Source organism: Notothenia rossii (genome assembly GCF_949606895.1).
Source record: "Notothenia rossii genome assembly, chromosome: 11".
In the NCBI taxonomy this organism is placed as follows: Eukaryota; Metazoa; Chordata; class Actinopteri; order Perciformes; family Nototheniidae; genus Notothenia; species Notothenia rossii.
In genome coordinates this window covers 32,121,830-32,145,690 of record NC_136910.1, presented here as the reverse complement: position 1 = coordinate 32,145,690, position 23,861 = coordinate 32,121,830, and the positions used below count along the sequence as shown (strand labels likewise).

The 23,861-nt window shown below is 42.5% G+C and overlaps 1 protein-coding gene across 9 annotated transcripts in view; it reads right to left on the bottom strand.

Moving 5' to 3' along the window:
- Positions 1-23,861, bottom strand: part of sptan1 (spectrin alpha, non-erythrocytic 1) — a 66,739-nt gene that overhangs the window by 23,730 nt on the left and 19,148 nt on the right. For 5 of the 9 annotated variants that reach the window (XM_079658614.1, XM_079658615.1, XM_079658616.1 and 2 more), the window contains exons 15-32: positions 20,091-20,272; positions 19,733-19,976; positions 18,174-18,296; positions 17,838-18,055; positions 17,585-17,677; positions 16,912-17,046; positions 16,025-16,173; positions 15,710-15,766; positions 14,185-14,383; positions 6,769-6,873; positions 6,646-6,681; positions 6,495-6,530; positions 5,987-6,034; positions 4,925-5,016; positions 4,176-4,320; positions 3,909-4,090; positions 336-435; positions 33-230 (exon numbers count right to left, since the gene is read on the bottom strand). In XM_079658614.1, the coding sequence (XP_079514740.1) occupies positions 33-230; positions 336-435; positions 3,909-4,090; positions 4,176-4,320; positions 4,925-5,016; positions 5,987-6,034; positions 6,495-6,530; positions 6,646-6,681; positions 6,769-6,873; positions 14,185-14,383; positions 15,710-15,766; positions 16,025-16,173; positions 16,912-17,046; positions 17,585-17,677; positions 17,838-18,055; positions 18,174-18,296; positions 19,733-19,976; positions 20,091-20,272 (2,342 nt within the window). The remainder of the gene's footprint in view (positions 1-32; positions 231-335; positions 436-3,908; positions 4,091-4,175; positions 4,321-4,924; positions 5,017-5,986; positions 6,035-6,494; positions 6,531-6,645; positions 6,682-6,768; positions 6,874-14,184; positions 14,384-15,709; positions 15,767-16,024; positions 16,174-16,911; positions 17,047-17,584; positions 17,678-17,837; positions 18,056-18,173; positions 18,297-19,732; positions 19,977-20,090; positions 20,273-23,861) is intronic. The other 4 variants (XM_079658618.1, XM_079658620.1, XM_079658621.1 and 1 more) reach the window with 2 other exon arrangements.

The window sequence follows — 23,861 nt, the reverse complement described above, 5'->3', positions numbered from 1 at the left end:
CCCACTGCTCCTCATGCCCCAGCACACAGTACCTGCAGTTCTAGGCACTGGTCCAACATCATGCGCCGCTGCACCCAGGCCTTCTCCAGGTCAGCACGCTCATGGTCCAGAGCTTCTAGTTTCTGCTGGATCTCAGGACTGGCATAGTGGCCGCGCACCAGCAACTGCTGACCAAACTGTTCAAAGGCTTGGAAGGTTCCTGCACGAGCATCGATCTCTGTGCGGTGTTCCTGGAAAATGGAAACAGAAAAGAAAGATTGATGGGTGGTGTTAGATGGCTTAAAAACGGCGTCATCTGCAATGTAGAGCATTAACAGAGGGAAGGCATTCAATACCTGGTGTCTCTCCAGAAGGGCTTCAGCTCCGGTTACATCTTTGGCCAGCTCCTCCGAGGACACCAGCCCCCGAATGCCATTAATCCAGGACATCAGATCTCTGTGCACATCAACAATTAGAGCTATAAACACTACACACAATCTCTACATCTCTTCAATGTAGATCTATCTGCAAGATACTGCAATATCTACAATCCATTTATTCGGCCCCAAACGCGCCTGTCTTTTTCACAACCCAGTAGTAAAGCATCGACACAGCGTCAGCCTTGGCGTTTTCATCACAAAATATGAATTTGACAGCTACAGTCGCTTCATAGAATAATAACAATAATAATAGATAACATTTGTACAGCGCCTTTCAAGGGACCCAAGGCCGCTTTACACGTTGAACAAACAAACAAACAAAAGGGGCAAATAATAAAGCAAAAAAATAATAATCAGGAGTGGAAGCAGGGGGACTGTGATGGGTTAGGGGTCAAAGGCCATGGTGAACAGGTGAGTTTTGAATGATGACTTGAAGATGTCCAGGGAAGCATTGTGGATCTCTACAGGAAGTGCATTCCAGAGGGTGGGGGCCACAACACTGAACGCCCTGTCTCCAACAGTTCGGAGGTTTGAGCGAAAATGGAGAGCAGTGTCTGAGGACCGCAGACTCCTAGAAGGGGTGTAGGGATGGAGGAGGTCCGATAAGTACTGGGGGGCGAGGGCATGGAGAGACTTGTAAGTGAATAGGAGTGTTTTGTACTGAATCCGGGACTTGACCGGCAGCCAGTGAAGGTGGATGAGGGTGGGGGTGATGTGTTGCCAGGGCTTGGTGCGGGTGAGAAGCCTGGCGGCAGAGTTCTGGGCGTATTGGAGCTTTGCTGGGAACCCTGGACAGGACTCCATTGCAATAGTTGAGCCGGGAGGTGATGAAAGCGTGTATTATATGGAAGTTAAGATGCGATGCATTGATTGTAGCGTCTTTGCATCAGTAAAAAAACGATTCATTTATATAATATCCCCTCATCCTGTCAGCACTCAGCAGAGACGATCTTTGATCTTTGCTTTTCGCACTACGGAGGCCGAGAGTCTCAGTTATCAACACACATGGAAGTCGAGGAGATCGAGAAACACAGCGCATTGAAAAAAAAAACTACAAATCACACGTTTGGCAACACTTCGGATTTTTCAAGAAAGACGGTCAACTTGAAAAATCGCTCGCAAATTGTAAACGATGCCGTGCCGCTTTAAAGTACACAAGTAGTACGAGGAACTTAGCGACGCACATCAAGAGGCGAGATGGGGCCTGCGCAGTGGCGGCAGGCCCATAGGGGCACCGCCCCCCCCCTTCCCAAATGTTTGATTGTCATTCAAAATAAAAAATAAAACTTTATAAAAAATATATATATATTTTTTTTTAATGAACAAGGTAAATATTATATAGTTGGTATCAGTAAAATGTATAATCTACAATAAAATATTGTTTAAAATTGTTTTACGATGTCTAAAGTTACTGATAAGTCACATGTTTCCTGCCTGACCGCAGCGTGCATCATTACCCTCTCTCGTCCAGGCGGTAGAAAGGAGCCCTCAGCCAGAGCAGCAGCAGCCAACAAGCTGACTGTTGCTATCTGTAAACTATGCCGCCGAAACATGATTTCAGCCAATCAGCGTCGTCAGATCTGATGCTCAAAGGGCACCCTTTCAGCGCCCTGGCCTGTGTGTCTGTGAATTGTTTGGACTCGTATCCAAGGTGACGCTACAGTAGTTGTCGAGGATGGCTGCGTCTGCAGATGGAGACTCCGGTGCTAGTGGATCGCCGGACCTATAGATTAACATTTACATGCTTATTGTAGTTCTAAGTACAATGCCTGTAGCACCATGGAGCATATGTGTGGGCTGGACCTGTATTTTACAGGAAAGGAGTGAGCAGAGGGTCGAGTTGTCGATTCTTGTTCAGTTTTCATCTTCCTCACCCTCTCAGACTTTGAGTTGCGCGCGCTGCTAAAGAGACGCGCTACCATGGAAACCAAACAATGGTCTAACTGTATTAAAGTCCGAGTGGAAACAGTCGTGAGTAAATCTGATTTTGTCAAAAATCGGGAGAAATGCGGGAGTCCCCCGCGAAAATCGGGAGGGTTGGCGAGTATGACACACACACACACACACACACACACACACACACACACACACACACACACACACACACACACACACACACACACACACACACACACACACACACACACACACACACACACACACACACACACACACACACACACACACACACACACACACACACACACACACACACACACACACACACACACACACACACACACACACACACACACACACACACACACACACACACACACACACACACACACACACACACACACACACACACACTATTTAGTCTCCTGATTTTAAATGGGAATTAAATAATTTGAGTGTTCCCAAACCACCAGTGTTCTGCAGTTTGTGTGGGCCTACTGTAGCACAGTTTTGGAAGATTCATAGCTAACCACACTGAAGATTATGGATTATCTCATATTTTCTAACATCACCAGAAGTTATAATTTAAGGGGTCATTTCTCAAAAATGTATTCCGGGGGACGATCCCCCGGACCGCCCTAGTATGGTTTGGTCACCATTTCCATAGCCCCACCAAAAATATTTTCCATCAGCCGCCACTGGGTCTGCGGCTGAAAAGAGAAACCTGAAAGTTAGACATATGAGTTAAATCACTCAGTGAGGTGTTCTGTCAGAGAGAGTGGTGTTTAGTTTACAGCAGCCTGTGATTGCCAATAGTTTAAATATCTTCCTTACTGTAAGCAGTTATGAAATACCTGTTTGTGAAAGGTTATTTGTATTCTTTATTGTTTATATAGAAACCACTGCTTTCTGCTCACTGGTGAGTTAGCCTATGGATGAGTGTTAAGCACATCAGGCAGCAGCTGTATGCATGTATGGGTAGTTGTTATTTGCACGTTATTAATCCTGGGCAATGCATCCTTACATTGTTTAACTGTGAGGTGTTATACAGTATGTGAAGCACTTTTTTGTTAATTTATGATATGCTGCATATAAGGAATAAAAAAAAATCCTCTGTTGTACCATATTGAATTGTATCATTATTTAGCATTGTGTTGAATCGAATCTTATCGAACTGTATCGCAACAGGGGTGAATCGTATCGCATCGGCCTCAGTGATGGAGATGCACATCCCAAGTGTATTAGCGTGTATTAGCGTGTAGAAAGTCGATTTGGCTTTCTACCACCTCAGATTAGTGTCTAATTTCTAATATGAAAGAAGATCACAGTTATGCATAGCTGAGTAAATGTTAATTTTCACAAAGGATTTAGGAATAATAAACTAGAAACTAAAAGCTAATTTTTTGGTTTGTGTATATGTCCTGTGTTACTTTCAAACACGTCAGAGGATAACAAATATTCCTCTTGTTAATTTGGGGATGGCACTTCCTTTTTATACGTCCAGAGTGCTAGGTTGATGTGAAAGTGGGCTTGGTTAAATCTCAACTGGGTTGGAGAAGCGATTGACAGAACCAGCTGCTCTCTCCTCACCTGAAGTCGGACAGGAAGCGCTGCAGGTCGTGGGAGTTGCCCAGCTTGTCTTTGCGCTGGTCAGCTCTCCCTACCAGGCTGCTCCATGCGGTGTTCAGCTCTGTGCATTTCTCCTGGATGTCGTCCACGGCCTCAGGGTGGGACTGGATCAGACGCTCAGCTGTCTCCCCGAGAGAGTTCACCTGAGCAGGGGAGGAGGGACATGAGTAAAGCCTCCAGGGAAACATTACTGTTTGAAGATAAGCTACATTTAAATGACAATCAGACCTTATCTCCCAGAGCTGCCAGGTCCCTCTCAAAGCCTTCGTGTTTGCGCTGCAGAGCTTGCACACTGGCCAGGTCATGGCCGTAGTTGTCTGTGTTGAGGGCCTGGTTCTTCTCCTCGATCCACTCTTTAGTTTCATCAGCATCCCTGAGGAGCCACAAACAGACACACTGTTCAAAGGGAAACTGTGTGTGCTCAAACATCTGGGGCAGGCTATGGGATGTTGAGAGATCGCAAATACCCAATGTGTCTGCCAATAGTAAAAAAAATTCTACTAATTCATTTAAATAATGATATTATCATGAAAAAACGAAATCAAATCCTCTTTATTGTCACACACATACAGTGCACCGCACACACAGTGAAATGTGGTCTTATAATCCAAATCCCTACAAACAGAGCGACAACAGCCCAAATAGTCAGTAGTAGCAGTATTCAATTCATATTTGATATATTTTGCCCTGTTGGTTTTACGTCAACAGTTGAAAAAGCTTTGTTTTTAACATTGCAAGGAAAACCGACCTACTGTAATTGGTAGGAATGTTTTTAAAACGTTTTCTTTCAGTTAATGTGTATAATGAGCCAAGGGGAAAACTGAATTGTGAACATTTTGTTTTCTTTGCAGTGAAAATGAACACAGACCGTCGAAAGAGGGGTTGTATGGCTTGATGGAACTATCAAAAACAAAGTGAGGTAAAAAGAAAGTGCAGCTTCCAGAGGGCTTCGGCTGATGTCAGTGTTGCGTTTGTACCTGTGGAAGCGCTGCACCTCGTGGGCACTGCCCAGCATGTTGCTCCTTTCTTCAGCCAGCTGCTGCAGGGACCGCCAGCGATTGTTCAGCTCCTACAAATAAAGTAATCTCAATGAAGCAGCACTCTACTCTCTTCAGCGCATGCTCAGCCCTCCTGCAGATGCTTTCTTCTGATATTTGTCTTCAAATTGGTTGATTTGCAGTACGAGAACATAACATACCCTCATTTAAAGAGGGAAACATTGAGTGATAAGACATTGGCAATAAAGAGCATCATCAGAGAAACTTGGAGATCATGATTTAATGGAGGTGAAACTTCCTTATATCTGGAACACACTCCCAGAAACCTGCAGGTCCGCTGCAACTCGTACTACTTTTAAATACAGGCTGAAGACTTTTAGTTTTTCAGCTGCTTTTAATTGAACTATTCATATCTTCCACTGCTCTAACTTTTATTCATGTTTTTCATACCCGTGTTATCCTATATTAGTATATTTTTAATGAATGTCTTCAAATGCCATTTTACAATGTCTTTCTTAATGCTCTTAATCTTTTGAATAAAGCCCTTTGAATGGCCTTGTGTTGAAAGGTGCTATATGAACAAAGCTGCCTTGCCTTGCCTATGCTTCAGTATGTGTGCAATGTGGTTTAGAAGTGTGTTGATGTGCCTAGTGCCTGCTGGGCAGACAGGGATGGACTAACGGGCACATGGAGGATTGGTTTGAAGCGTACATGACTGCAGTGTATTTAACATGCATACATGACGACAAAGAAAAGTACAAAAAGACAGTATCTACAAAACGATGCTAAAGACATCAAACTTAGCATGCCAACATTCCGTCACGACAGGCAACATGGTTGATAACAGGGTGAACACATGGCATGGGAAACAGGATGCACACAAACACAAATGGAGTCAGTTCCAGAGAACAGGAAGAGACACATCATGTGACACTTAAAAGGACACATGATGATGGGTTAGTTCACTGATCACGATGCAGGACAGGAGAGCTAAGGGAGGGAGGATTCACGATGAGGTCTGGGTGGACTAGTTAATCTTACCTTGATAGTATTAAAGTTAGCCGTTGTTTGAACAGCCACGCGTATATTCTATATTCGAAGGTAGATAAACATGGCAGAAAGAAGGGGGAAAGGAAGAGGTCAAGAGACTGATGGAAACATTGAGGTCTTTCCTCTCCAAAGAGCAACCAAGACCAATCAGGACATACCCACACACTGAATTATGAATAATCACACTGAATACACAAATATGACTGAGACATTATTGAAACATCATTTAAATTACATGTAATTAAAGGACAAAAACGTAGTAGTTCCAAGGCTTTTCGGTTGTCTCATTGATGTTTCATCATATTCCATGAGGACAAATGTCTCTGGGCATGATCTCAGACACTCCAGGACCAAACATCAACCCAATGCTGAACACTCATGCGCAGTTACAGTATCAGATCAAGATTGACAGGGTGTCAAATCTTTGCAGTTGATGCTTTTCACCTAAAAAGACATAAAACAAGTGAATGTCTGGAGACTCATTTAACACCAAGCTTACCTTCCATGGAGATGCAGTCTTGGAATCAGCTTCATCCTGTTCAAGAAAAAGCTTGTTTTATTTACATAGTCATGCCTTACTTTTGTATGTGATTTTTAAAACGTGTGTTTACAAGCAAACCCATTGCTTGCAGCAGAGAAATTATACCAACCTTGCCGGGAGCAGAACCGAGCATCTCTTGCTGCTGCTATATATGGAAAAACATGATCTCAGTTTAATTACAGGTAAAACATAGAAGATAGCTCATGAAGTTATCAGTGGAAGCAGAACTTACCTGAGCCTGGACCATAGGGGCCTCCTCCGCCATGAGGCCCTCGGACTCCAGCTCAGACGCCACTTTGTTGATGTCCCTCAGCCGAGACTCGTTGGCCTTCAGGTCCTGGAACCAACAAAAGAGCATCATCATACATTTCTTGTGAGACAGAAACAATCAGAAAATCTAACGTAAGATGAAGACTCGTATTTTCGTAATTTGAATGACATTAGAATCCAGATGATCATTTAATTGGAGGGGGCTTAATGAATAAAGATTATTTCATATGTTTCTACTGAGAGTCTGTAGGGAGTGATAGAGAATGTTCTAAATGGCCCTGTAGTTTTAGTTCTAGTCATATAAGCTTTTGCCTCCCCCCATGAGCGTAGGAAGCATTCTCTATGTGGGGTGGACAATTTGAAAGGGGTTGTGGGCAGGTGGTGGACCACATTTCCTCTAGAGGGGTCCGGGGGCATGGCCCCCGGGAAGATTTTTTGCATCAATCTGAGGGACATGAGGGACTAAATCTATGGATACATCTCTCAACACACCCATGTGAAACAGTACTTTAAACAGATTTACTTTTTCTTTATGCATATTTTACAAATCACTCCCCTTTTAAACTCTATTTTTGTGTTACTGTCCTATAGTATGAGATGGAATTATTTCATACCTGTTCTTCTCTTGTTTTTAATAACTATAATGATCATATAAAAGGTGTGCCTTGGAAATACTTATTTACAGAAATGATTACCAAACCGTTTGAGACCCACTACTTAGACTAAAGTGAACTATCTAAAACCTCAGAGAGTCCTTCACCTCACTGAGCTGTAGTTATCAGCCTCTCATGTCCCTTTCACACCAACGCGTTTTCAGCTCCGGCTCGGAGCTGGAGCCTGAAAAGTACCGGTTTTTCCTGTTCACACCGCGGCAGCGCCGCCTCTTAGCTCCGGAATCCGGTTCACTTCCAGCTCCAATTTTTTTTCGGTCTAGAGGCAAGAGCTTCGGAGCTAAGAGGCGGCGTCGCTTACTTCTATCTTACGTCGAGGCGTGCAGGAAACTACACCCACCTCCCCTGAACATGGGTCGACTGAAGAGTCTCGTCATGCCTGCCTACAAGCAGTAGTGATTATAAACACACTTTATAAAGTCAGGCAACACTAACCAAGCTTCGAGTGATTCTGTTTATTTGCACCTTACTTTGACCATCCGTTCACTGTTATTGATCATTGTGGAGAGAGGCAGACGTTTTGTTTTGTATTATAGCATCTATCGGATGGAATCAATACATGGGCTGCACAGGTTGTTGTGTCCGACTATCACAAGTAGAATCATAATAAAAATACGCCGGTAAAATGTGCCTGTAGAAAAACGGTTTATGCCACAATAGGATAGCAATAGCAAGTAGTCAGTTTAGCTTCGGTTGCTATGCTAACATCACCCATTTTATACCAGAGAAACTTTCATCACAGCGTTGTGATGCCAAACAGCGTCAATTCAGACTGACACACATTCACTTAAGGGGAACTGGGGATATGTATCAGCTGCTTGTGTGACAGTCGGAGAGTGAATACTTTAGAGCGGCCGCTGCCGTGTGAGCTAACCGGGAGCTAACGAGAGAATAAACTCCCGTGGAAGATCAGCCAGCAATGCAGCGGTCGGTAAATGCCGCTGAAACACATTAATAAACAATGAACCACGGCACTCTGGAGAAAAGCATAAGGTTGGAGAAGTCGTTATTTAATTTAATCTGGCTTTGTGTGATTAAAGGCAACACGATCATCGACCCGATGCAGTCCCCCATTCTTGTTGTTGTGAGCGCCGTAACGCCGTTGGGGAGCAAATCAGCGATGTAAACGGCGACGTTATGACGCAGCAGCGGCAGCACCAGTCGGGCTCTGGGCGGTGTGAACAAAGCGGGAGCAGAAAAGGGAAACTGGAGCTGAAACAGAAAAGCTCTAGCTCGGAGCTAGAAAGGGAAAAGCGCTGGTGTGAAAGCTGCATCAGTCTGACAAGAGAGGACTCTCCCTCCACCTCTTTAATAACAGCGCCTTATATCCGGGTGCTACTGGAGCACGCTCGTGAACTGTTAGCGCCGGAGCCTCGCAGCGTGGAAACTGTGGCGCGCATCATTTTACAACTAAAGACACAGCTACACAAAACACGCAGCATGTGTACGGCTCATGTGTACGCCTCATGTGTACGGCTCATGTGTACGGCTCTGAGAATCTGCCTTGGTACAAAGTAGCAGTGAAAACATGGTGTTGTCCAGTTGGTGTGTTGTGGAACATGCGTGTCCGTGCATGAAAATATACCACACACCCAATTACAATTGCATGTTCAATTCACTACCCTGGAAGTTAATACAGTTGTTAAAGTTGGAACAGCCTGTGGACAGCCGTTCTTCCTTGCATTTCAGTCGCCGACACCTTCTTACAGAGGACAGGCACATCTAGCTGCAGCACGACCCGTATATTTCCGCACGCCGTGATCTCAAGACATATTTTTTTTAACATTTTCAACATGGTGGATAAATCCTTATATGCTCCCGGTAACACACTGAACGTCAACTTTGCCTCCTTATTACACTCACCCCTACTTTAGTGGGAACAATGAGTCTGCGTCTTTGATGCACACAGGAATAAATAAAGATCATCCTCTGGCTGCAGCCTTGACCGGTACTTGCTTTTGATCAAAGTCAATGCGGAAAACCTGCACTCACACAGGTAGGTGGAGGTGAAGGGAATGAACACTTTTACAGCCTTTTTGGCGAGGTGGGGGAACTCGGTCTCCACAGACAGCCACAAGTGGGCAAGTGTCACTTTACTCGTCTTTTTCTCGTTCTTTTGTGTCTCACGCTGCGCCTCCCCTGAAGCTCTCTGGCGCCCCCCAGGGGAGGCGCGCCTCACACTTTGAAAACCGCTGATTTAGATGATCCAGAAGAGGATTGGGAGAATGTCAGATGAAACCAAAATATTACTTTTTAGTAAAAACTCAACTAGACGTGTTTGGAGGAGAAAGAATGTTGAGTTGCATCCAAAGAACACCATACCTACTGTGAAACATGGGGCTGGAAACATCATGCTTTGGGGCTTTTTTTCTGCAAAGGGACCAGGACGACTGATCCGTGTAAAGGAAAGAATGAATGGGGCCATGTATCGTGAGATTTTGAGTGACAACCTCCTTCCATCAGCAAGGGCATTGAAGATGAAACGTGGCTGGATCTTTCAGCATGACAATGATCCCAAACACACCGCCCGGGCAACGAAGGAGTGACTTCGTAAGAAGCATTTCAAGGTCCTGGAGTGGCCTAGCCAGTCTCGAGATCTCAACCCCATAGAAAATCTTTGGAGAGAGTTGAAAGTCCATGTTGCCCAGCGACAGCCACAAAACATCACTGCTCAAGAGGAGATCTGCATGGAGGAATGGGCCAAAATACCAGCAACAGTGTGTGAAAACCTTGTGAAGACTTATAGAAAACGTTTGACCTCTGTCATTGCCAACAAAGGGTATATAACGAAGTATTGAGATGAACTTTTGTTATTGACCAAATTCTTATTTTCCACCATAATTTGCAAATAAAGTCTTTAAAAATCAGACAATGTGATTTTTCTTTCCCATTGTGTCTCTCATAGTTGAGGTATACCTAGGGTGAAAATTACAGGCGTCTCTCATCTTTTTAAGTGAGAGAACTTGCACAATTGGTGGCTGACTAAATACTTTTTTGCCCCACTGTATGTTGTTAAAGGAGGATGAAAGCGTAATTAAGGAGCACTATTGGAGTGACTTTGATGGTTATTGGACTCAGGATTAATTAATTTGGATTCCCGCTGTATGAAGAAATTAAAAGGACGGAAAACAATGGAAGTGGAAACAATTCACAAAGGGATTAAACTGTTTAAAACACATGTTCAAAGTAAGCCGGATTTTGCCGATGTGTTTATGTGGATTCAAAAGTCGTAAATAATCTACAAAATGGAGGAGACTGATCTGATCGGAGCAACTGAAACCGGCATGGACAATGACTATTGCGCCCCCCAGGTTGGGAACCACTGGTCTAAACTAATCATTTTAAAAGGTTATACCTCATATAATGGCCATGCTCCCCCCACTACCCTGTCTCCTGCAGGCAAACGGCCTTGGAGCTTTAACATTCTTTCCCCACAGCTGTTTATTGGAATGACCCTTATAGTTGATTTGGCTTCATTGGGCGTGCCACAAATATTCATAAATAATCTCTTCTTCAGATAATAACAGGACAAAGCTGACGCACAGTGTCAGAGAGCACTAAGGACGTCCGGAGTCCATCTTATCATGTGAAAGCTCCCTGGAGCCAATCACTCCCAGCTAGGATGTTATCAAATGTTGGTTATTCTCTTAGAACTATCTAACTACTTGGGACCGGGTGAGAGAGCTATCTAACTACTTGGGACCGGGTGAGAGAGCTATCTAACTACTTTGGGCCGGGTGAGAGAGCTATCTAACTACTTGGGACCGGGTGAGAAAGAGCTATCTAACTACTTGGGACCGGGTGAGAGAGCTATCTAACTACTTGGGACCGGGTGAGAGAGAACTATCTAACTACTTGGGAAAGGGTGAGAGAGCTACCTAACTACTTGGGACCAAGTGAGAGAGCTATCTAACTACTTGGGACCGGGTGAGAGAGCTATCTAACTACTTGGGACCGGGTGAAAGAGCTATCTAACTACTTGGGACCGGGTGAGAGACAGGGCTCTCGACTAACTTTTTTCACCATCCTCCCGGAACCGTCCCGAAATACAATCTAAGCCCTCCCGAAATTAATGTGGACCGTCCCGAAATTTAAAATATTAGTTTTCTTCATTATCATTAGCTAGAATCATTCAAAGTGAGCTTTAACATAAATAAAACATCATACAAATCATTAGATGATAATTAATCAACCTTTTTATTTGAGTAAATCAGTCAATCACATAAACAAAGGCCAAATATATTTAAACAAACACACAAACGAGAAAATTACTCTAATATTGAATCCAATCAAGTCCCATCCAATTAACAACAAAATCCAACACTCTGTCCTGAAGACAGAACCCAGAGTAACCACTAACCAGGATGACTGTAACACAGTCAGGAGACCTTTACAAACTGCCCCGCCCCCTCGCACACAGACGGGAGAGAGAGATCTTGTCTGGATTAGAAAGCTCGAAAATACATCATAGGCGCATGTTGTAGTCTTATTGCATATTAGAAACGGAGTTGGCGAAACTAAAACTGCCATATAATGTTTATGTAGCAATAATACATATGACATATATTTTTTAAATGTCTCCAGTACCGATAAAAAGTCAGATAACGTCGGAGCTTAACGTTACCACTGTCTTTAATAATTCCGGCCCCGGGACCATTTAATACCGGGGCTCGGTACCCACTCCTACATGGGGAGAGGCGCAGCATATTGCTAAGGACTAAATACGATGGAGGGTTCTCATCTCAGCCTTGTTATTACCCATAGGGGATGAAGAGGAGTAAGTAAATAAAGAGGCCGGGGCTCCAGGGTCTGGTTCTGCTGTGCATTTTTGTGATGTAACGGTAAAAAAATTCAGAATTCCTCCACGGGATGCCATTGCCATTGTACATCACTCAACCCGCGAAATACATACACTCAGAGCCATATAATAGATAAATGGCGCTGCACACACTCAGTACATAGCTAGACCCGCGAATTTGCGGGCCAGGAATTTGCGGGCACTGGCTGACAGCCAGCGGCACAGCTGTAGCTACGTACTGTGTGTGTGTGTGTGTGTGTGTGTGTGTGTGTATTTCGCGTGTTGCTAAATGTTTTGTGCGTTTATGTTGACAAGGAGGCTTAATAACTGTGTGCTACACAAAACTTGCAGTCAGTTTCATTTTCATTGCCGTTCATCTCTCGTCCCAAAATAATTTTTTATCGTCCCCGATACTAGTTTTTTCGGCCCCGGGACGACGGGACGTCCTTGAGAGAACTATCTAACTACTTGGGACCGGGTGAGAGAGAACTATCTAATTACTTGGGACCGGGTGAGAGAGCTATCTAAATACTTGGGACCGGGTGAGAGAACTACCTAACTACGTGGGACCGGGTGAGAGAGCTATCTAACTACTTGGGACCGGGTGAGAGAACTACCTAACTACTTGGGACCGGGTGAGAGAGCTATCTAACTACTTGGAGCCGGGTGAGAGGGCTATCTAACTACTTGGGACCGGGTGAGAGAGCTATCTAACTACTTGGGACCGGTTGAGAGAACTACCTAACTACTTGGGACCGGGTGAGAGAGAGCTATTTAACTACTTGGGACCGGGTGAGAGAGAGCTATCTAACTACTTGGGACCGGGTGAGAGAGCTATCTAACTACTTGGGACCGGGTGAGAGAGCTATCTAACTACTTAGGACCGAGTGAGAGAGCTATCTAACTACTTGGGACCGGGTGAGAGAGAGCTATTTAACTACTTGGGACCGGGTGAGAGAGAGCTATCTAACTACTTGGGACCGGGTGAGAGAGAACTATCTAACTACTTGGGACCGGGTGAGAGAGAGCTATCTAACTACTTGGGACCGGGTGAGAGAGAACTATCTAACTACTTGGGACCGGGTGAGAGAGCTATCTAACTACTTGGGACCGGGTGAGAGAGCTATCTAACTACTTGGGACCGGGTGAGAGAGAGCTATCTAACTACTTGGGACCGGGTGAGAGAGAGCTATCTAACTACTTGGGACCGGGTGAGAGAGAACTATCTAACTACTTGGGACCGGGTGAGAGAACTATCTAACTACTTGGGACCGGGTGAGAGAGAGCTATCTAACTACTTGGGACCGGGTGAGAGAGCTATCTAACTACTTGGGACCGGGTGAGAGAGAGCTATCTAACTACTTGGGACCGGGTGAGAGAGAGCTATCTAACTACTTGGGACCGGGTGAGAGAGAACTATCTAACTACTTGGGACCGGGTGAGAGAACTATCTAACTACTTGGGACCGGGTGAGAGAGAGCTATCTAACTACTTGGGACCGGGTGAGAGAGAACTATCTAACTACTTGGGACCGGGTGAGAGAACTATCTAACTACTTGGGACCGGGTGAGAGAGAGCTATCTAACTACTTGGGACCGGGTGAGAATAGTAGCCGTGTCACTTTGTTGCTGCAGTAAATGTCTTTGTCAATTCTCTGGCTGTAACTTCTAATATATCTTCAGTGTCTGACATCAGTTCGAGCTCTCCAGTGATCTACTTTTGTCCTTAGTCTTTGCTCCAGTGAAACCAGAACCTCCAGAAGCATAATAATTAAAAATGAACCTATTAAATAAATGATTAATGAGAGCTTGCATTGAGTTACAGAAGCTAGCGTAAAAGAAGCTAACCTGGATGTGACGTCATGACTTTTCTGTAGAAGACAAAGTTTGCAAAAGTTAGCAGACATTACCTTCTGGAAGTCGTCAAACTTCTTCTGCAGGACCTCCACCTGCTCCAGGTCAGAGCCCATCTCCTCGTTAGTGAGGGCGCCCTCCTTCTCGTTGATCCACTGCTGCAGCTCGTTGGCCTCGCGGAACAACATGAACTTCTTGCAGCTCTTCTCCAGCATGTCCTTGCGTTTCTCTCCCAGCTCCAACAGAGTACCATACCTTCAAAAGTTGCAACCACAGATCAAAATCATTTATGTGTCTTGAAAAACATATCATCCCTTTTGTACTGTGGCTTTTAAACAATTGTCCTATTTATTTGGAATGCTGTATTGTCTATGACTTGGGCAATGATCACTATTTCTCTAGTGGTTTTCCATAACTCACTCCTGTAGTACTGAAACCACCAGTCAATTCATTTATCTTTGGTAGTTCATTGGTAAAGATGCTGCTTCCAGCTTTTCTTGTTGCTTCTAATAGGACATCTTTGGACTGTTGCTGACACAAGCATGTTGAAGAGGTTGGGTTCTGGTTGGGCGCTTCTCTGACATGTTCAAAAATGCTTAATTGATAATGAAAACACATTTTGCTTGCAGCTCTAAATTCCTGTCACTAAATCAAGAAATACAAATAAGATTACAAGTAGTAGATACGAAAAACATGAAAAACAAGCTGTGGTTTTCACAATTTATTAGTGAGGCTACTAAACTGTGTCCATATCCGCTCAGCAGGTAATTAACTGAATGCTTTGTTACGATGTATCAAAACTGCCAAATTTGCCATGTCAGGTCAAAAGAAACCTTCAGAGATTTCACAAGTTAGGAAAACATCCTAAAGAAAAGACAGGCACTACGTTGAAATTTATTTTATATTCACCAGTTAGACATGTCTTTCCCAATAGATTAAGCATGTAGTTCGAGTTTAAAGTGTCTCTACTGTAGGCTATTTTTATTATATGTACAGCACTTTGGCTCGACCAAAAATAGTTTATAAATGTGCTATATAAATAAAACTTGATTTGATTTGATAAAGATCATAATAACCCGAGAGGTTTTGTTTTTATTCTATTATGGACTGGGTTGGTCACTTTTATTATGTACTCTTCATCTTTATTTATCAATCAATAAATTATTTTCTACTCCTTGTAATCACTTTTGTGACCGCAAATTATTTTAAGCAAGTGTCGATAAAAACTTGGAGCAGCTAGACTTGAATTAAGGATCTTGGAGCCACTAGGATCAGCAGACTTTCTGACTAGTATTATGAAGTATACAATAATGAATCAAAGCCAGATAAGAGCACAACAGAACAGCTTATGACATGAAAGAAAATGAAACATTAACATCCATAGACAAGCCTGGGATGAGGAGGATGGTAAAGTTTTGCATGAAAGGTTCTTCTATCCCTGTACTGAATAGAAGAGGAGCGTGGAGTACACACAGTGTCACAACAGGAGGGTTTCTGGGTTGGGGGGGATATAAAACTGCGATGGTATTTAGCGGTATCACGATCACAAGAACACGCAGAGGGACGCGGGTTCCTACTCACAGCTCTTCCACCTGCTTCATGCGCACAGACACGCTGCAGGCCTCCTTGGTGACAAGCCTGCTCAGAGGCAAGGCCAGTGCACACCACATTATTAAGGTGTTAAACAAAGCGAGAAGACAGCAGAGGAGACAAGAGAGAGAGGCCAGGGGCAAGGTCATTAGTGTTAGAAAACTGAGCAGAACATATGAGTGTTAAGAAAGGTTAAAGGGCAGAGAAAAGCCTGAACACTTAAGAGGAATAGTTAACAAATCCAGAAGACACGTAGCATTTAGTTAGTGCACTACACTCTGCTGTGAAGAGGATGTGCTCTCTTACTGATTGTCTGTCTGGTCTTGGCGCAGTGCGATGCTGCCGTGTTCATCCAGCAGGTTTTCCCTTGAAGAGGACTGGGTGGGGTCCAGCTTCTTCACATAGGCAGCAGGAACAAAGCCCTGGCGATCGTTCACCTCCACCTTCCACCAATCCTGCAACAGCAAATGATGTTTAGAGATGTTTTCTGATCAGAATAAACACTTTGCAAATTTTTGCTGCATTCTAATTGATGAGGCAGTCCAGCATATTGACTGAGTGGATTTACTTGCATGGGTTTTGCATTTATGTTCTATTCACTTCACATGGTTGAATGCACTTATGAAGATCTCTCTGGATGAAATGATCCGCTGATGATTGTAATATAGGTGTACATGGGGGTGGGGTCGTGAAGTTCAGGGTTTGTACTGGACAGGTAACCAAATACACAACAGGACCACCAGCACTCGTGTGGGGAAGTCTGCATGTTCAGTCTAATTTAATCCACATTCAGTAAAACATGTTAGTTGAAAATAATTCATATTTTAGTTTAATCTCTTAACCTTTAAATGGTTTCTGTATTTTATGGGATATAGTCATTTGACAAGCAGTGTCCATTTGTACAATGTGTGTAATAAGCGTGTATTATTGTTGTTACATGGGTGTAATCTGGGTCTAAAAAACTTTATTAAGAGTTTTATATATGATTGCCTATTTAAGGGTTGAATGGCTTTTTGCTGAATGTTTGAAAATTGATGATTTATTAATCACTAATGATTAAATAAGTGACTTAAAATGTTAATCTTTAATATTAATGTTTTCTAAACACTGAATGACTAAAATGGCATTGTTTTAAGTTGGTCCTGTTATTGTAGCCTGAGGAGCGGCGCCTGGTCAGACAGTTTGAGGTGTACCTTGTTGGTGCTGTTGAGCAGGGTGAGGATGTCCCCCTTCTTCATGGTGACTTCACGGGGGCTCTTCTCCTGGTAGTCGTACAGGGCCAGTACCAGCTCCTTCCCGGTCTCATCATCAGTTGGGGCCACTTGTTGCTGTTCAGTGAAACAAACATTTAGAGTCACTGATGATCTCTGTTTAAAACTGAGGAAGTCTTATCATCTGAGAATTTCCAAACGGTCTAGCGATCAGAGGCTTTCTGGCAGAGGCTCACTGTTCCATCGCTTCTTAAGTTTCTCCTTTTCAACAACCCAGAACTATTTGCAAATAGCTACTTTGTACAATTGTAATGTGTATGTAATACCATTTTTCTAAATGTTTCTTTTTATTTCTGTTGCCTAGGGAAATTGTATATTGTATTCATTCCTTTTTGTATTGTGTATTATTAAGATACTCTAGGGATGAATGTCTTTTCTATTGTAATGTTGTATATATTTGCTATTCATTTTTATCTTGAATTTTGTTATATTTGTATCTTATTCTATCTTTTACTAATTTTTAATGTTTGAAAACATGACTCCTGTGACATAAAAAATCCATAATTTGGGATGAATAAAGTATCCATCCATCTTCATTGCACGTTCAAAAACTCTCGTATGAAACTGAGCATGAGGTGTGAAGAAGGGGTCTCACCCTGCAGGACTGGGCCTGCTCCTTCAGAGCATGAATGCTGCTGCCGTAAGCACTCAGGTCCGACATCAGGGCCTCGTGCTTCTTCAGCAGCGCCTGTGGAACACAAACTATTTAGCACAACTGCATTTGTCTCAATGGATATAAAGGTAGGGAGACGAAAGGGTCAACATATGATAAACGTTATACTTAAATGGTAGTTGAAAATGTGATATTGATACACTGATATTTTGTTTAAACCCCTGGTTTCAGCTACCTCAGCAGAGTCCTCGTCTTTGCCGTAGTCTGGGCTCCCCACGATGGGCTCCTTCTCCCTCATCCAGGACTCAGCCTCGTTGGCATCAGCAAAGTACTGCTGGGCCTGCAGAGAATCCTCCAAGTCCTGTCTCCTCTGGGAAGCCTTGGCCTTCAGCGTGTCCCAGCGTCCATGCAGCTCACCCAGTTTCACCTTCACCTCCTCCCCGGCAAAGTGTCCTGGATCCGCCCCACACATGAGTGATTAGCATTTTGAATGGTAGCACAATACTTTACTAGCTTAAGTCACATTTAACTGATAGAAGACATCAAACCAAGCTTGGCTTTAAATTGTTACCTTCCTCCACCATGGCCTCTCCTTTCTGGGAGACAGCCTTAATGCGAGGCTCATGGCCGGTGATCTCTGCCTGCAGGGCCTGGTGCTTCTTTAGCAGGTTCTGGACACCAATCAGGTCTTTGCCTGAGGAAAACAGAGAGGGACACTTTTTCTAAACTGACCGTTTAAAGGGGGGACCTTTTATTTTGTAGTACTTGCAAATGTGTGGGACGTCATGATTCAAATAAAAAAAAATTGGAAAGTAACATACTAAGGCTATAGGATTAATTTAATTAATTTATGAAATGTAATTACACACGGAAAATTGAATTAAAACGCAGCTTTAATTGTAACACAATAAAAAAAACATTTTAATAAAATAAATGCAATAACAATAACACCAGGGAAAAAAGCTCTAGCCAAAGAAAAGAGCAACTTATGGCACATTTCCACTGCAGCGCGTAGCACAGTTTAAGCGTGCCAAATCGGGCCCGTTTTTTGTTGCGTTTCCACTAGGGGTAGTTCCGGCTAATGGGTACTGTTTCACTGTTTTTCTGGCTCTTCAAAATCCAGGTTCTTTCCGGGCCAACAACCGGGCTGAGTATGCTAAACTAGAGAGAGAATCGCTGCAAAGGGGGCTACAACTACAACAAGATGAACATATTTTACCGTGATTTAATTGTAATACACGTTTCAAAATGATGCCGAAGTAACAACATACTGATACCGGATAGTAAAAACCATGAATTAATGCTTTGACAAGTCTGCAGACAGACGGCAGGCGAAAAACCTTTTAAAATGCGTGTTTTCTGAATGGAGATCGGCTAAGCTAACGCAGTATATGCTCCGACCGTCCACACTCACAACAACGGCCTATAGACATAAATAAACCAGCGACTGTATTCGCCATGACACCGACAGTCTGTGGTTTGTACTTGTTTAACTTTTGTCTACTTTCTGAACAGATATGAGGAGCTGTGAGCTCTGAGGGCTAACAGCTAACGGCTGATGTTGGTTTTGTGTTTCGAATGGAAGATGGCGTCACGGCTCCGCCTACACTGCGTTGCTATAGTTACTGCCCCAGCTACTAAACTGTAATGGAAACGCAGCATAAAGTGAGCCTGGCCTACCAAGGCCTAGCTATACCGTACTAAGCCGAGCGAGGCCCTGCAGTGGAAATGCGCCATTAAAGGCAGAGGGGCAGTGAGCTCCAGTAAGCTATGCTGAAAAGGACTGTATTGTCTTTTAGCTGCAAGTTGTTACAGACAGAATCACTGATCTACTTATGACTCTGGTGATTGAAATAACATTTTCATTTATCTTCGATTGTTATCAAAATGAGGACAAAGAGAATAAAAAAGGCCTCAAAACCCATCTGTTCAATAGAGCCTTTTCCTAGACCTTTTATTTGATTTATTACCCTTTTATTTATTTTTTATTGTTTGTTTTTACTGCTTTTTATTCCATTCTACCGTGTTGTGCACTGTTTTATATTGTTGCATGCTCACTGCTTGTAGCACTTCGGGATTTGAACTCAAATATGAATTGCGTTATAAATGAAACACATCAATATGTCTCACCTCTGTTAGTAGAGGCAGCAATGGGCTCTTTCTCACGGATCCAAGTCTCCTCATCCTCCACATCTCTGAACAGCTGCTGCAAACGCAGAGAGTCGGACAGCTTCTGCTTGCGTGCAGCCATGGGCTCGCGCAGACCTTCATACCGCGACATTAAAGCTTCCTGTTTCTTGCGGATGTTGTCTGCATCAAAGTGTCCAGCTTCTTGGAACTGGCGAGCCTGGATAGTTATGCCATCGATGCGATCCTGAGGGATAATAATAATAATTCATACATTTGCCATTCAATCACTGTGTACCAAAAAAGGATGAAAAAGCATCATTGGTGTCATGTATGCCTCCGTGATGAGTGTCTTGGGTACCTGGTGGGCTGCCACGTCGGCCTCCAGCAGTGCATGCTTCTTCTGCAGGTTCTGGACACTGGTCAGGTCTTTCCCGTAATCGTCTGAAGCTAGGTGTCCCTCAACCTCATACAGCCACAGCTCGATGTCCTCCACGTTTCTGTTGAACTGCTGCTGCTGGTTGGCCTCACGGAGCTTGATACCTTAAGTACCAAAAGAAACCATATTGAAGAAATGAAATCAACATCCACAATAACGACAATGAGGTGCTGTAAGATTATATTCTTGATCCATTGCTAGTTACATTATACATTACTACAGAAATGCCTAATCAGTGCAACCGTACTATGTTTTTATTTATTTTTTTTATTGACATTTGGCAGCAAACAATTACACAGTGTTTTTTCAAGGTAGAATAATTGTACATTTTCAGTTGGTCTGTCCGAAATGCCCTTTTATTTATTTTTTTACACAAAGATAAAATAAAGACAGTAAAAGGTACGAACGATAGGGAGTGATCAGGTCTTCACAGTAAAATCATACGTTTGTAAAAATAAGATCTGGCCTATGAGGTTTTACGAAATCAGTTCACTTTCTCCATCGTGACACAAATAGTTCCAGTTTGTGATTGACAGATGATGTTATCCTCTCCATTTTGTAAATGTCCATTGTAATATCCATCCATGATAACCAATTCCTTGTAAGAGCTTTTTTACTCGCCACCAGCAACAGATTTAATAAATATTTGTCTTTTTGAGTCCATTCTTGAGGTATGAGTCCAAAGAACAAAGTCTTACTCTCCATGGGCACATGACATTTGAAAATATCTTGTAAGGCTTTATGTATCTCTATCCAAAAGACCTCAATAACAGGGCAGTCCCAGAAAACATGATAATGATTTGCATTTGAATTTCCACATTTTCTCCAGCAGTCTGGGGAGTTACCACCATAGTGAGACTTCTGAGAGGGTGTTATAAAATATCTTATCAGGCTTTTCCAACCAAACTCCCTCCAGTTGTGTGAACTGGACATTTCCATTGATATTTCCATATTGTTGTCCATTCCTCCTCAGATATGATAACCCCTCCTTCCTTCTCCCACTTAGATTTCACATATATGGTTGAGTGTATTTTAAGATTCAACAGCCCTTTATACATACATGAAATAACTTTGCTATCTGTTTTAGAATCGTATGCTTTTTTAAATAGTTCTATCACACCTGTCCTTGACTCTGTTATAGTTTTAACCTTTTTGTTAACATAATGTCGCATCTGTAAGTATCGATAGAAGTCTTGTTTTTCTAATAGGAATTTTTCTTTAAGCATTTCAAAACTAAACAGCGTTCCCTCTTTAATTATGTTGCAAAGAGCAGTTATTCCTTTGGCTGTCCAATCCTTGAATCTAGTGTCTAATTGATTAGGAGTAAAGTCGGTGTCATATGCACACCATTTCAGAATTGAAATATGTTCCTCTAATTTATACTCAGTTATGACTGCTTTCCATACTTTAAGAGTCAGTTTTACCCATGAATTTTCAATGTTATTTATGTAGCCCTGTAGGTCGCTGTCAGCTATGATTGCCTGTATGGGAATGGATAATATTTTCTCTTCCATGGTTTTCCATTGGGCATCATACGATGGATTGCACCACCATACCATGGGCCTCAGCTGTGCTGCCCGGTAATACTCTTTAAGGGAAGGTAGAGCCCACCCCCCCTTTTCTTTTGATAATTGTAAAGTTTTAAAACAAATTCTAGGTCTTTTAGCCTGCCACATATACCTTGATATTATTCTGTCCCACTCGTTAAATTGTTTTTGGTTAATCTCTATTGGTAAGGTCTGGAACAAATAAAGTAGTCTTGTCAGTATGTTCATTTTGATGGATTCAATTCTTGAGCTGAGACTAAAGAAAGGGATTAGGTTCCATCTATCTATGTCCTCCTTAATCTTTTTGTTCAAAACGTGAGTAATTGTATTCTGATAGTTCTGAAAGATCCTTTGGTATTATAATGCCTAAATATTTGAAATGCTCTGTGTGCCATGCCAAAGGTTATCTATTTCTAATTTCACCTGGTGGGCTGTAGTTGTAAGTAAGCAATTGTGTTTTAGCAATATTGACCTTGTATCCTGACAGTCGACCATATTTTTCAAGTGATTGCATCAATTTAGGGAGAGAGTTTGTTGGTTGAGCCCAAAAAAATAAAATGTCGTCCGCGTAGCAAGCCAGCTTGTGTTCGCGCCCGTGATTAGTAATTCCCCTAATCTCTTCATTTTGTTTTATATATTGAGCCAATGGTTCCAAGTATAGTGCGAAGAGTAGCGGTGACCATGCACAACCTTGTCTCGAGCCTCTTTCGAGGGTAATGCTATTTGACAAATATCCATTTACCGTACTTTAATTCTAGCAGTGGGCTTGTTGTATAATGCCTGTATAGTTTTAATAATTGTGTCATGTATACCAAATCTATGTAGAACTCGATAGAGAAAATCCCAATTTACTGAGTCAAAAGCCTTTTCAGCATCCACGCTTATCACCATTGCCTCAATTTTAATTCTTTGAATGTGGTCTATGACATGTAGTGTCCTTCGTATGTTGTCTTGTGTTTGACGTTGTCGAATAAAACCTGTCTGGTCATTGTGGATCAATTTAGGCAGGAATTGTTCTAATCGTCTGGCCATGATGTAAGTAAAAAGCCTGTAATCCACATCTGAATGATCCACACTCCATTTGATCCTTTCCTTCTTTTGGTATTGCAGATATTATCGCTTCGTTCCAGCTGGGTGGTGTTTGAGCCTTTTTTAAAGACCCAATTGAGTGTTGAGAGTATAATCGGTGTTAACTCGCCCTTAAATTCCTTATACCATTCTGCCGTATAGCCATCTGATCCTGGTGACTTGCTTAGTTTACTTATTGCAATTTTTTATTCACCTTCAGTTATGTCGATAGTCATCATTTTATTTTGTTCTTCATTTAGGGTCGGCAGATCTATAGAGCTTAAGAAAGTGTCAATTTGAGTAAGGCTGCCCCCTGGAACTCCAGAGTACAACTTTTTGTAGAATGCTCCAAAAGCTTCCTGGATATCACTTAATTTGGTTTTTATTATTCTGGTTCTTGGATCCCTGATTTTGTGGATTGTATTCTCTGCTATCTTTTTTTTCAGTTTCAATGCCAGTACTTTCATAGCTTTAGTCCCGCTTTCATAGTACCTCTGTTTAAGAAACATTAGTTTTTTCTCAATTTCTTGTGTAGCCAAATTGTTAATTTCGTTCCTTATTTTCTTAATCTCCTCCAATTCATCCTGAGTCTGTCTAATTTTGTGTTTTCTTTCTAGTTCCTTCAATTTATTTTGTAAATCCTCGTTCTTTATTCCTTTTTTTTTTTTGTATGAGGACAGTGCTATAATTTTCCCTCTGAGAACAGCCTTTAAAGCATCCCACAAAATGGGAGGGGAAACCTCTCCATTATTATTGAACTCCAGGTAAAGGCCTATCTCCTTCTTAATTTGTTCTTTAGCATAGGGATCATTGAGTACACTTGAATTTAGTTTCCATAGATTGTTCTTTGGTCTTAGGTCAAGATCAACTGTCAGATATATGGGTGCATGGTCATTTAAATCTATTGATCCAATTCCACACGTGTTTATTTTATCTTTATCTTTACCAAATGTTATGAAATAATCTAATCTCGTGTATGAAGAGTGAGGGGCGGAATAATGATTATAATCTCTTCTGTTAGGAAATAGGTCCCGCCATATATCAATCAGACCAACATCTTCAAGAAGTTTGTTAACTT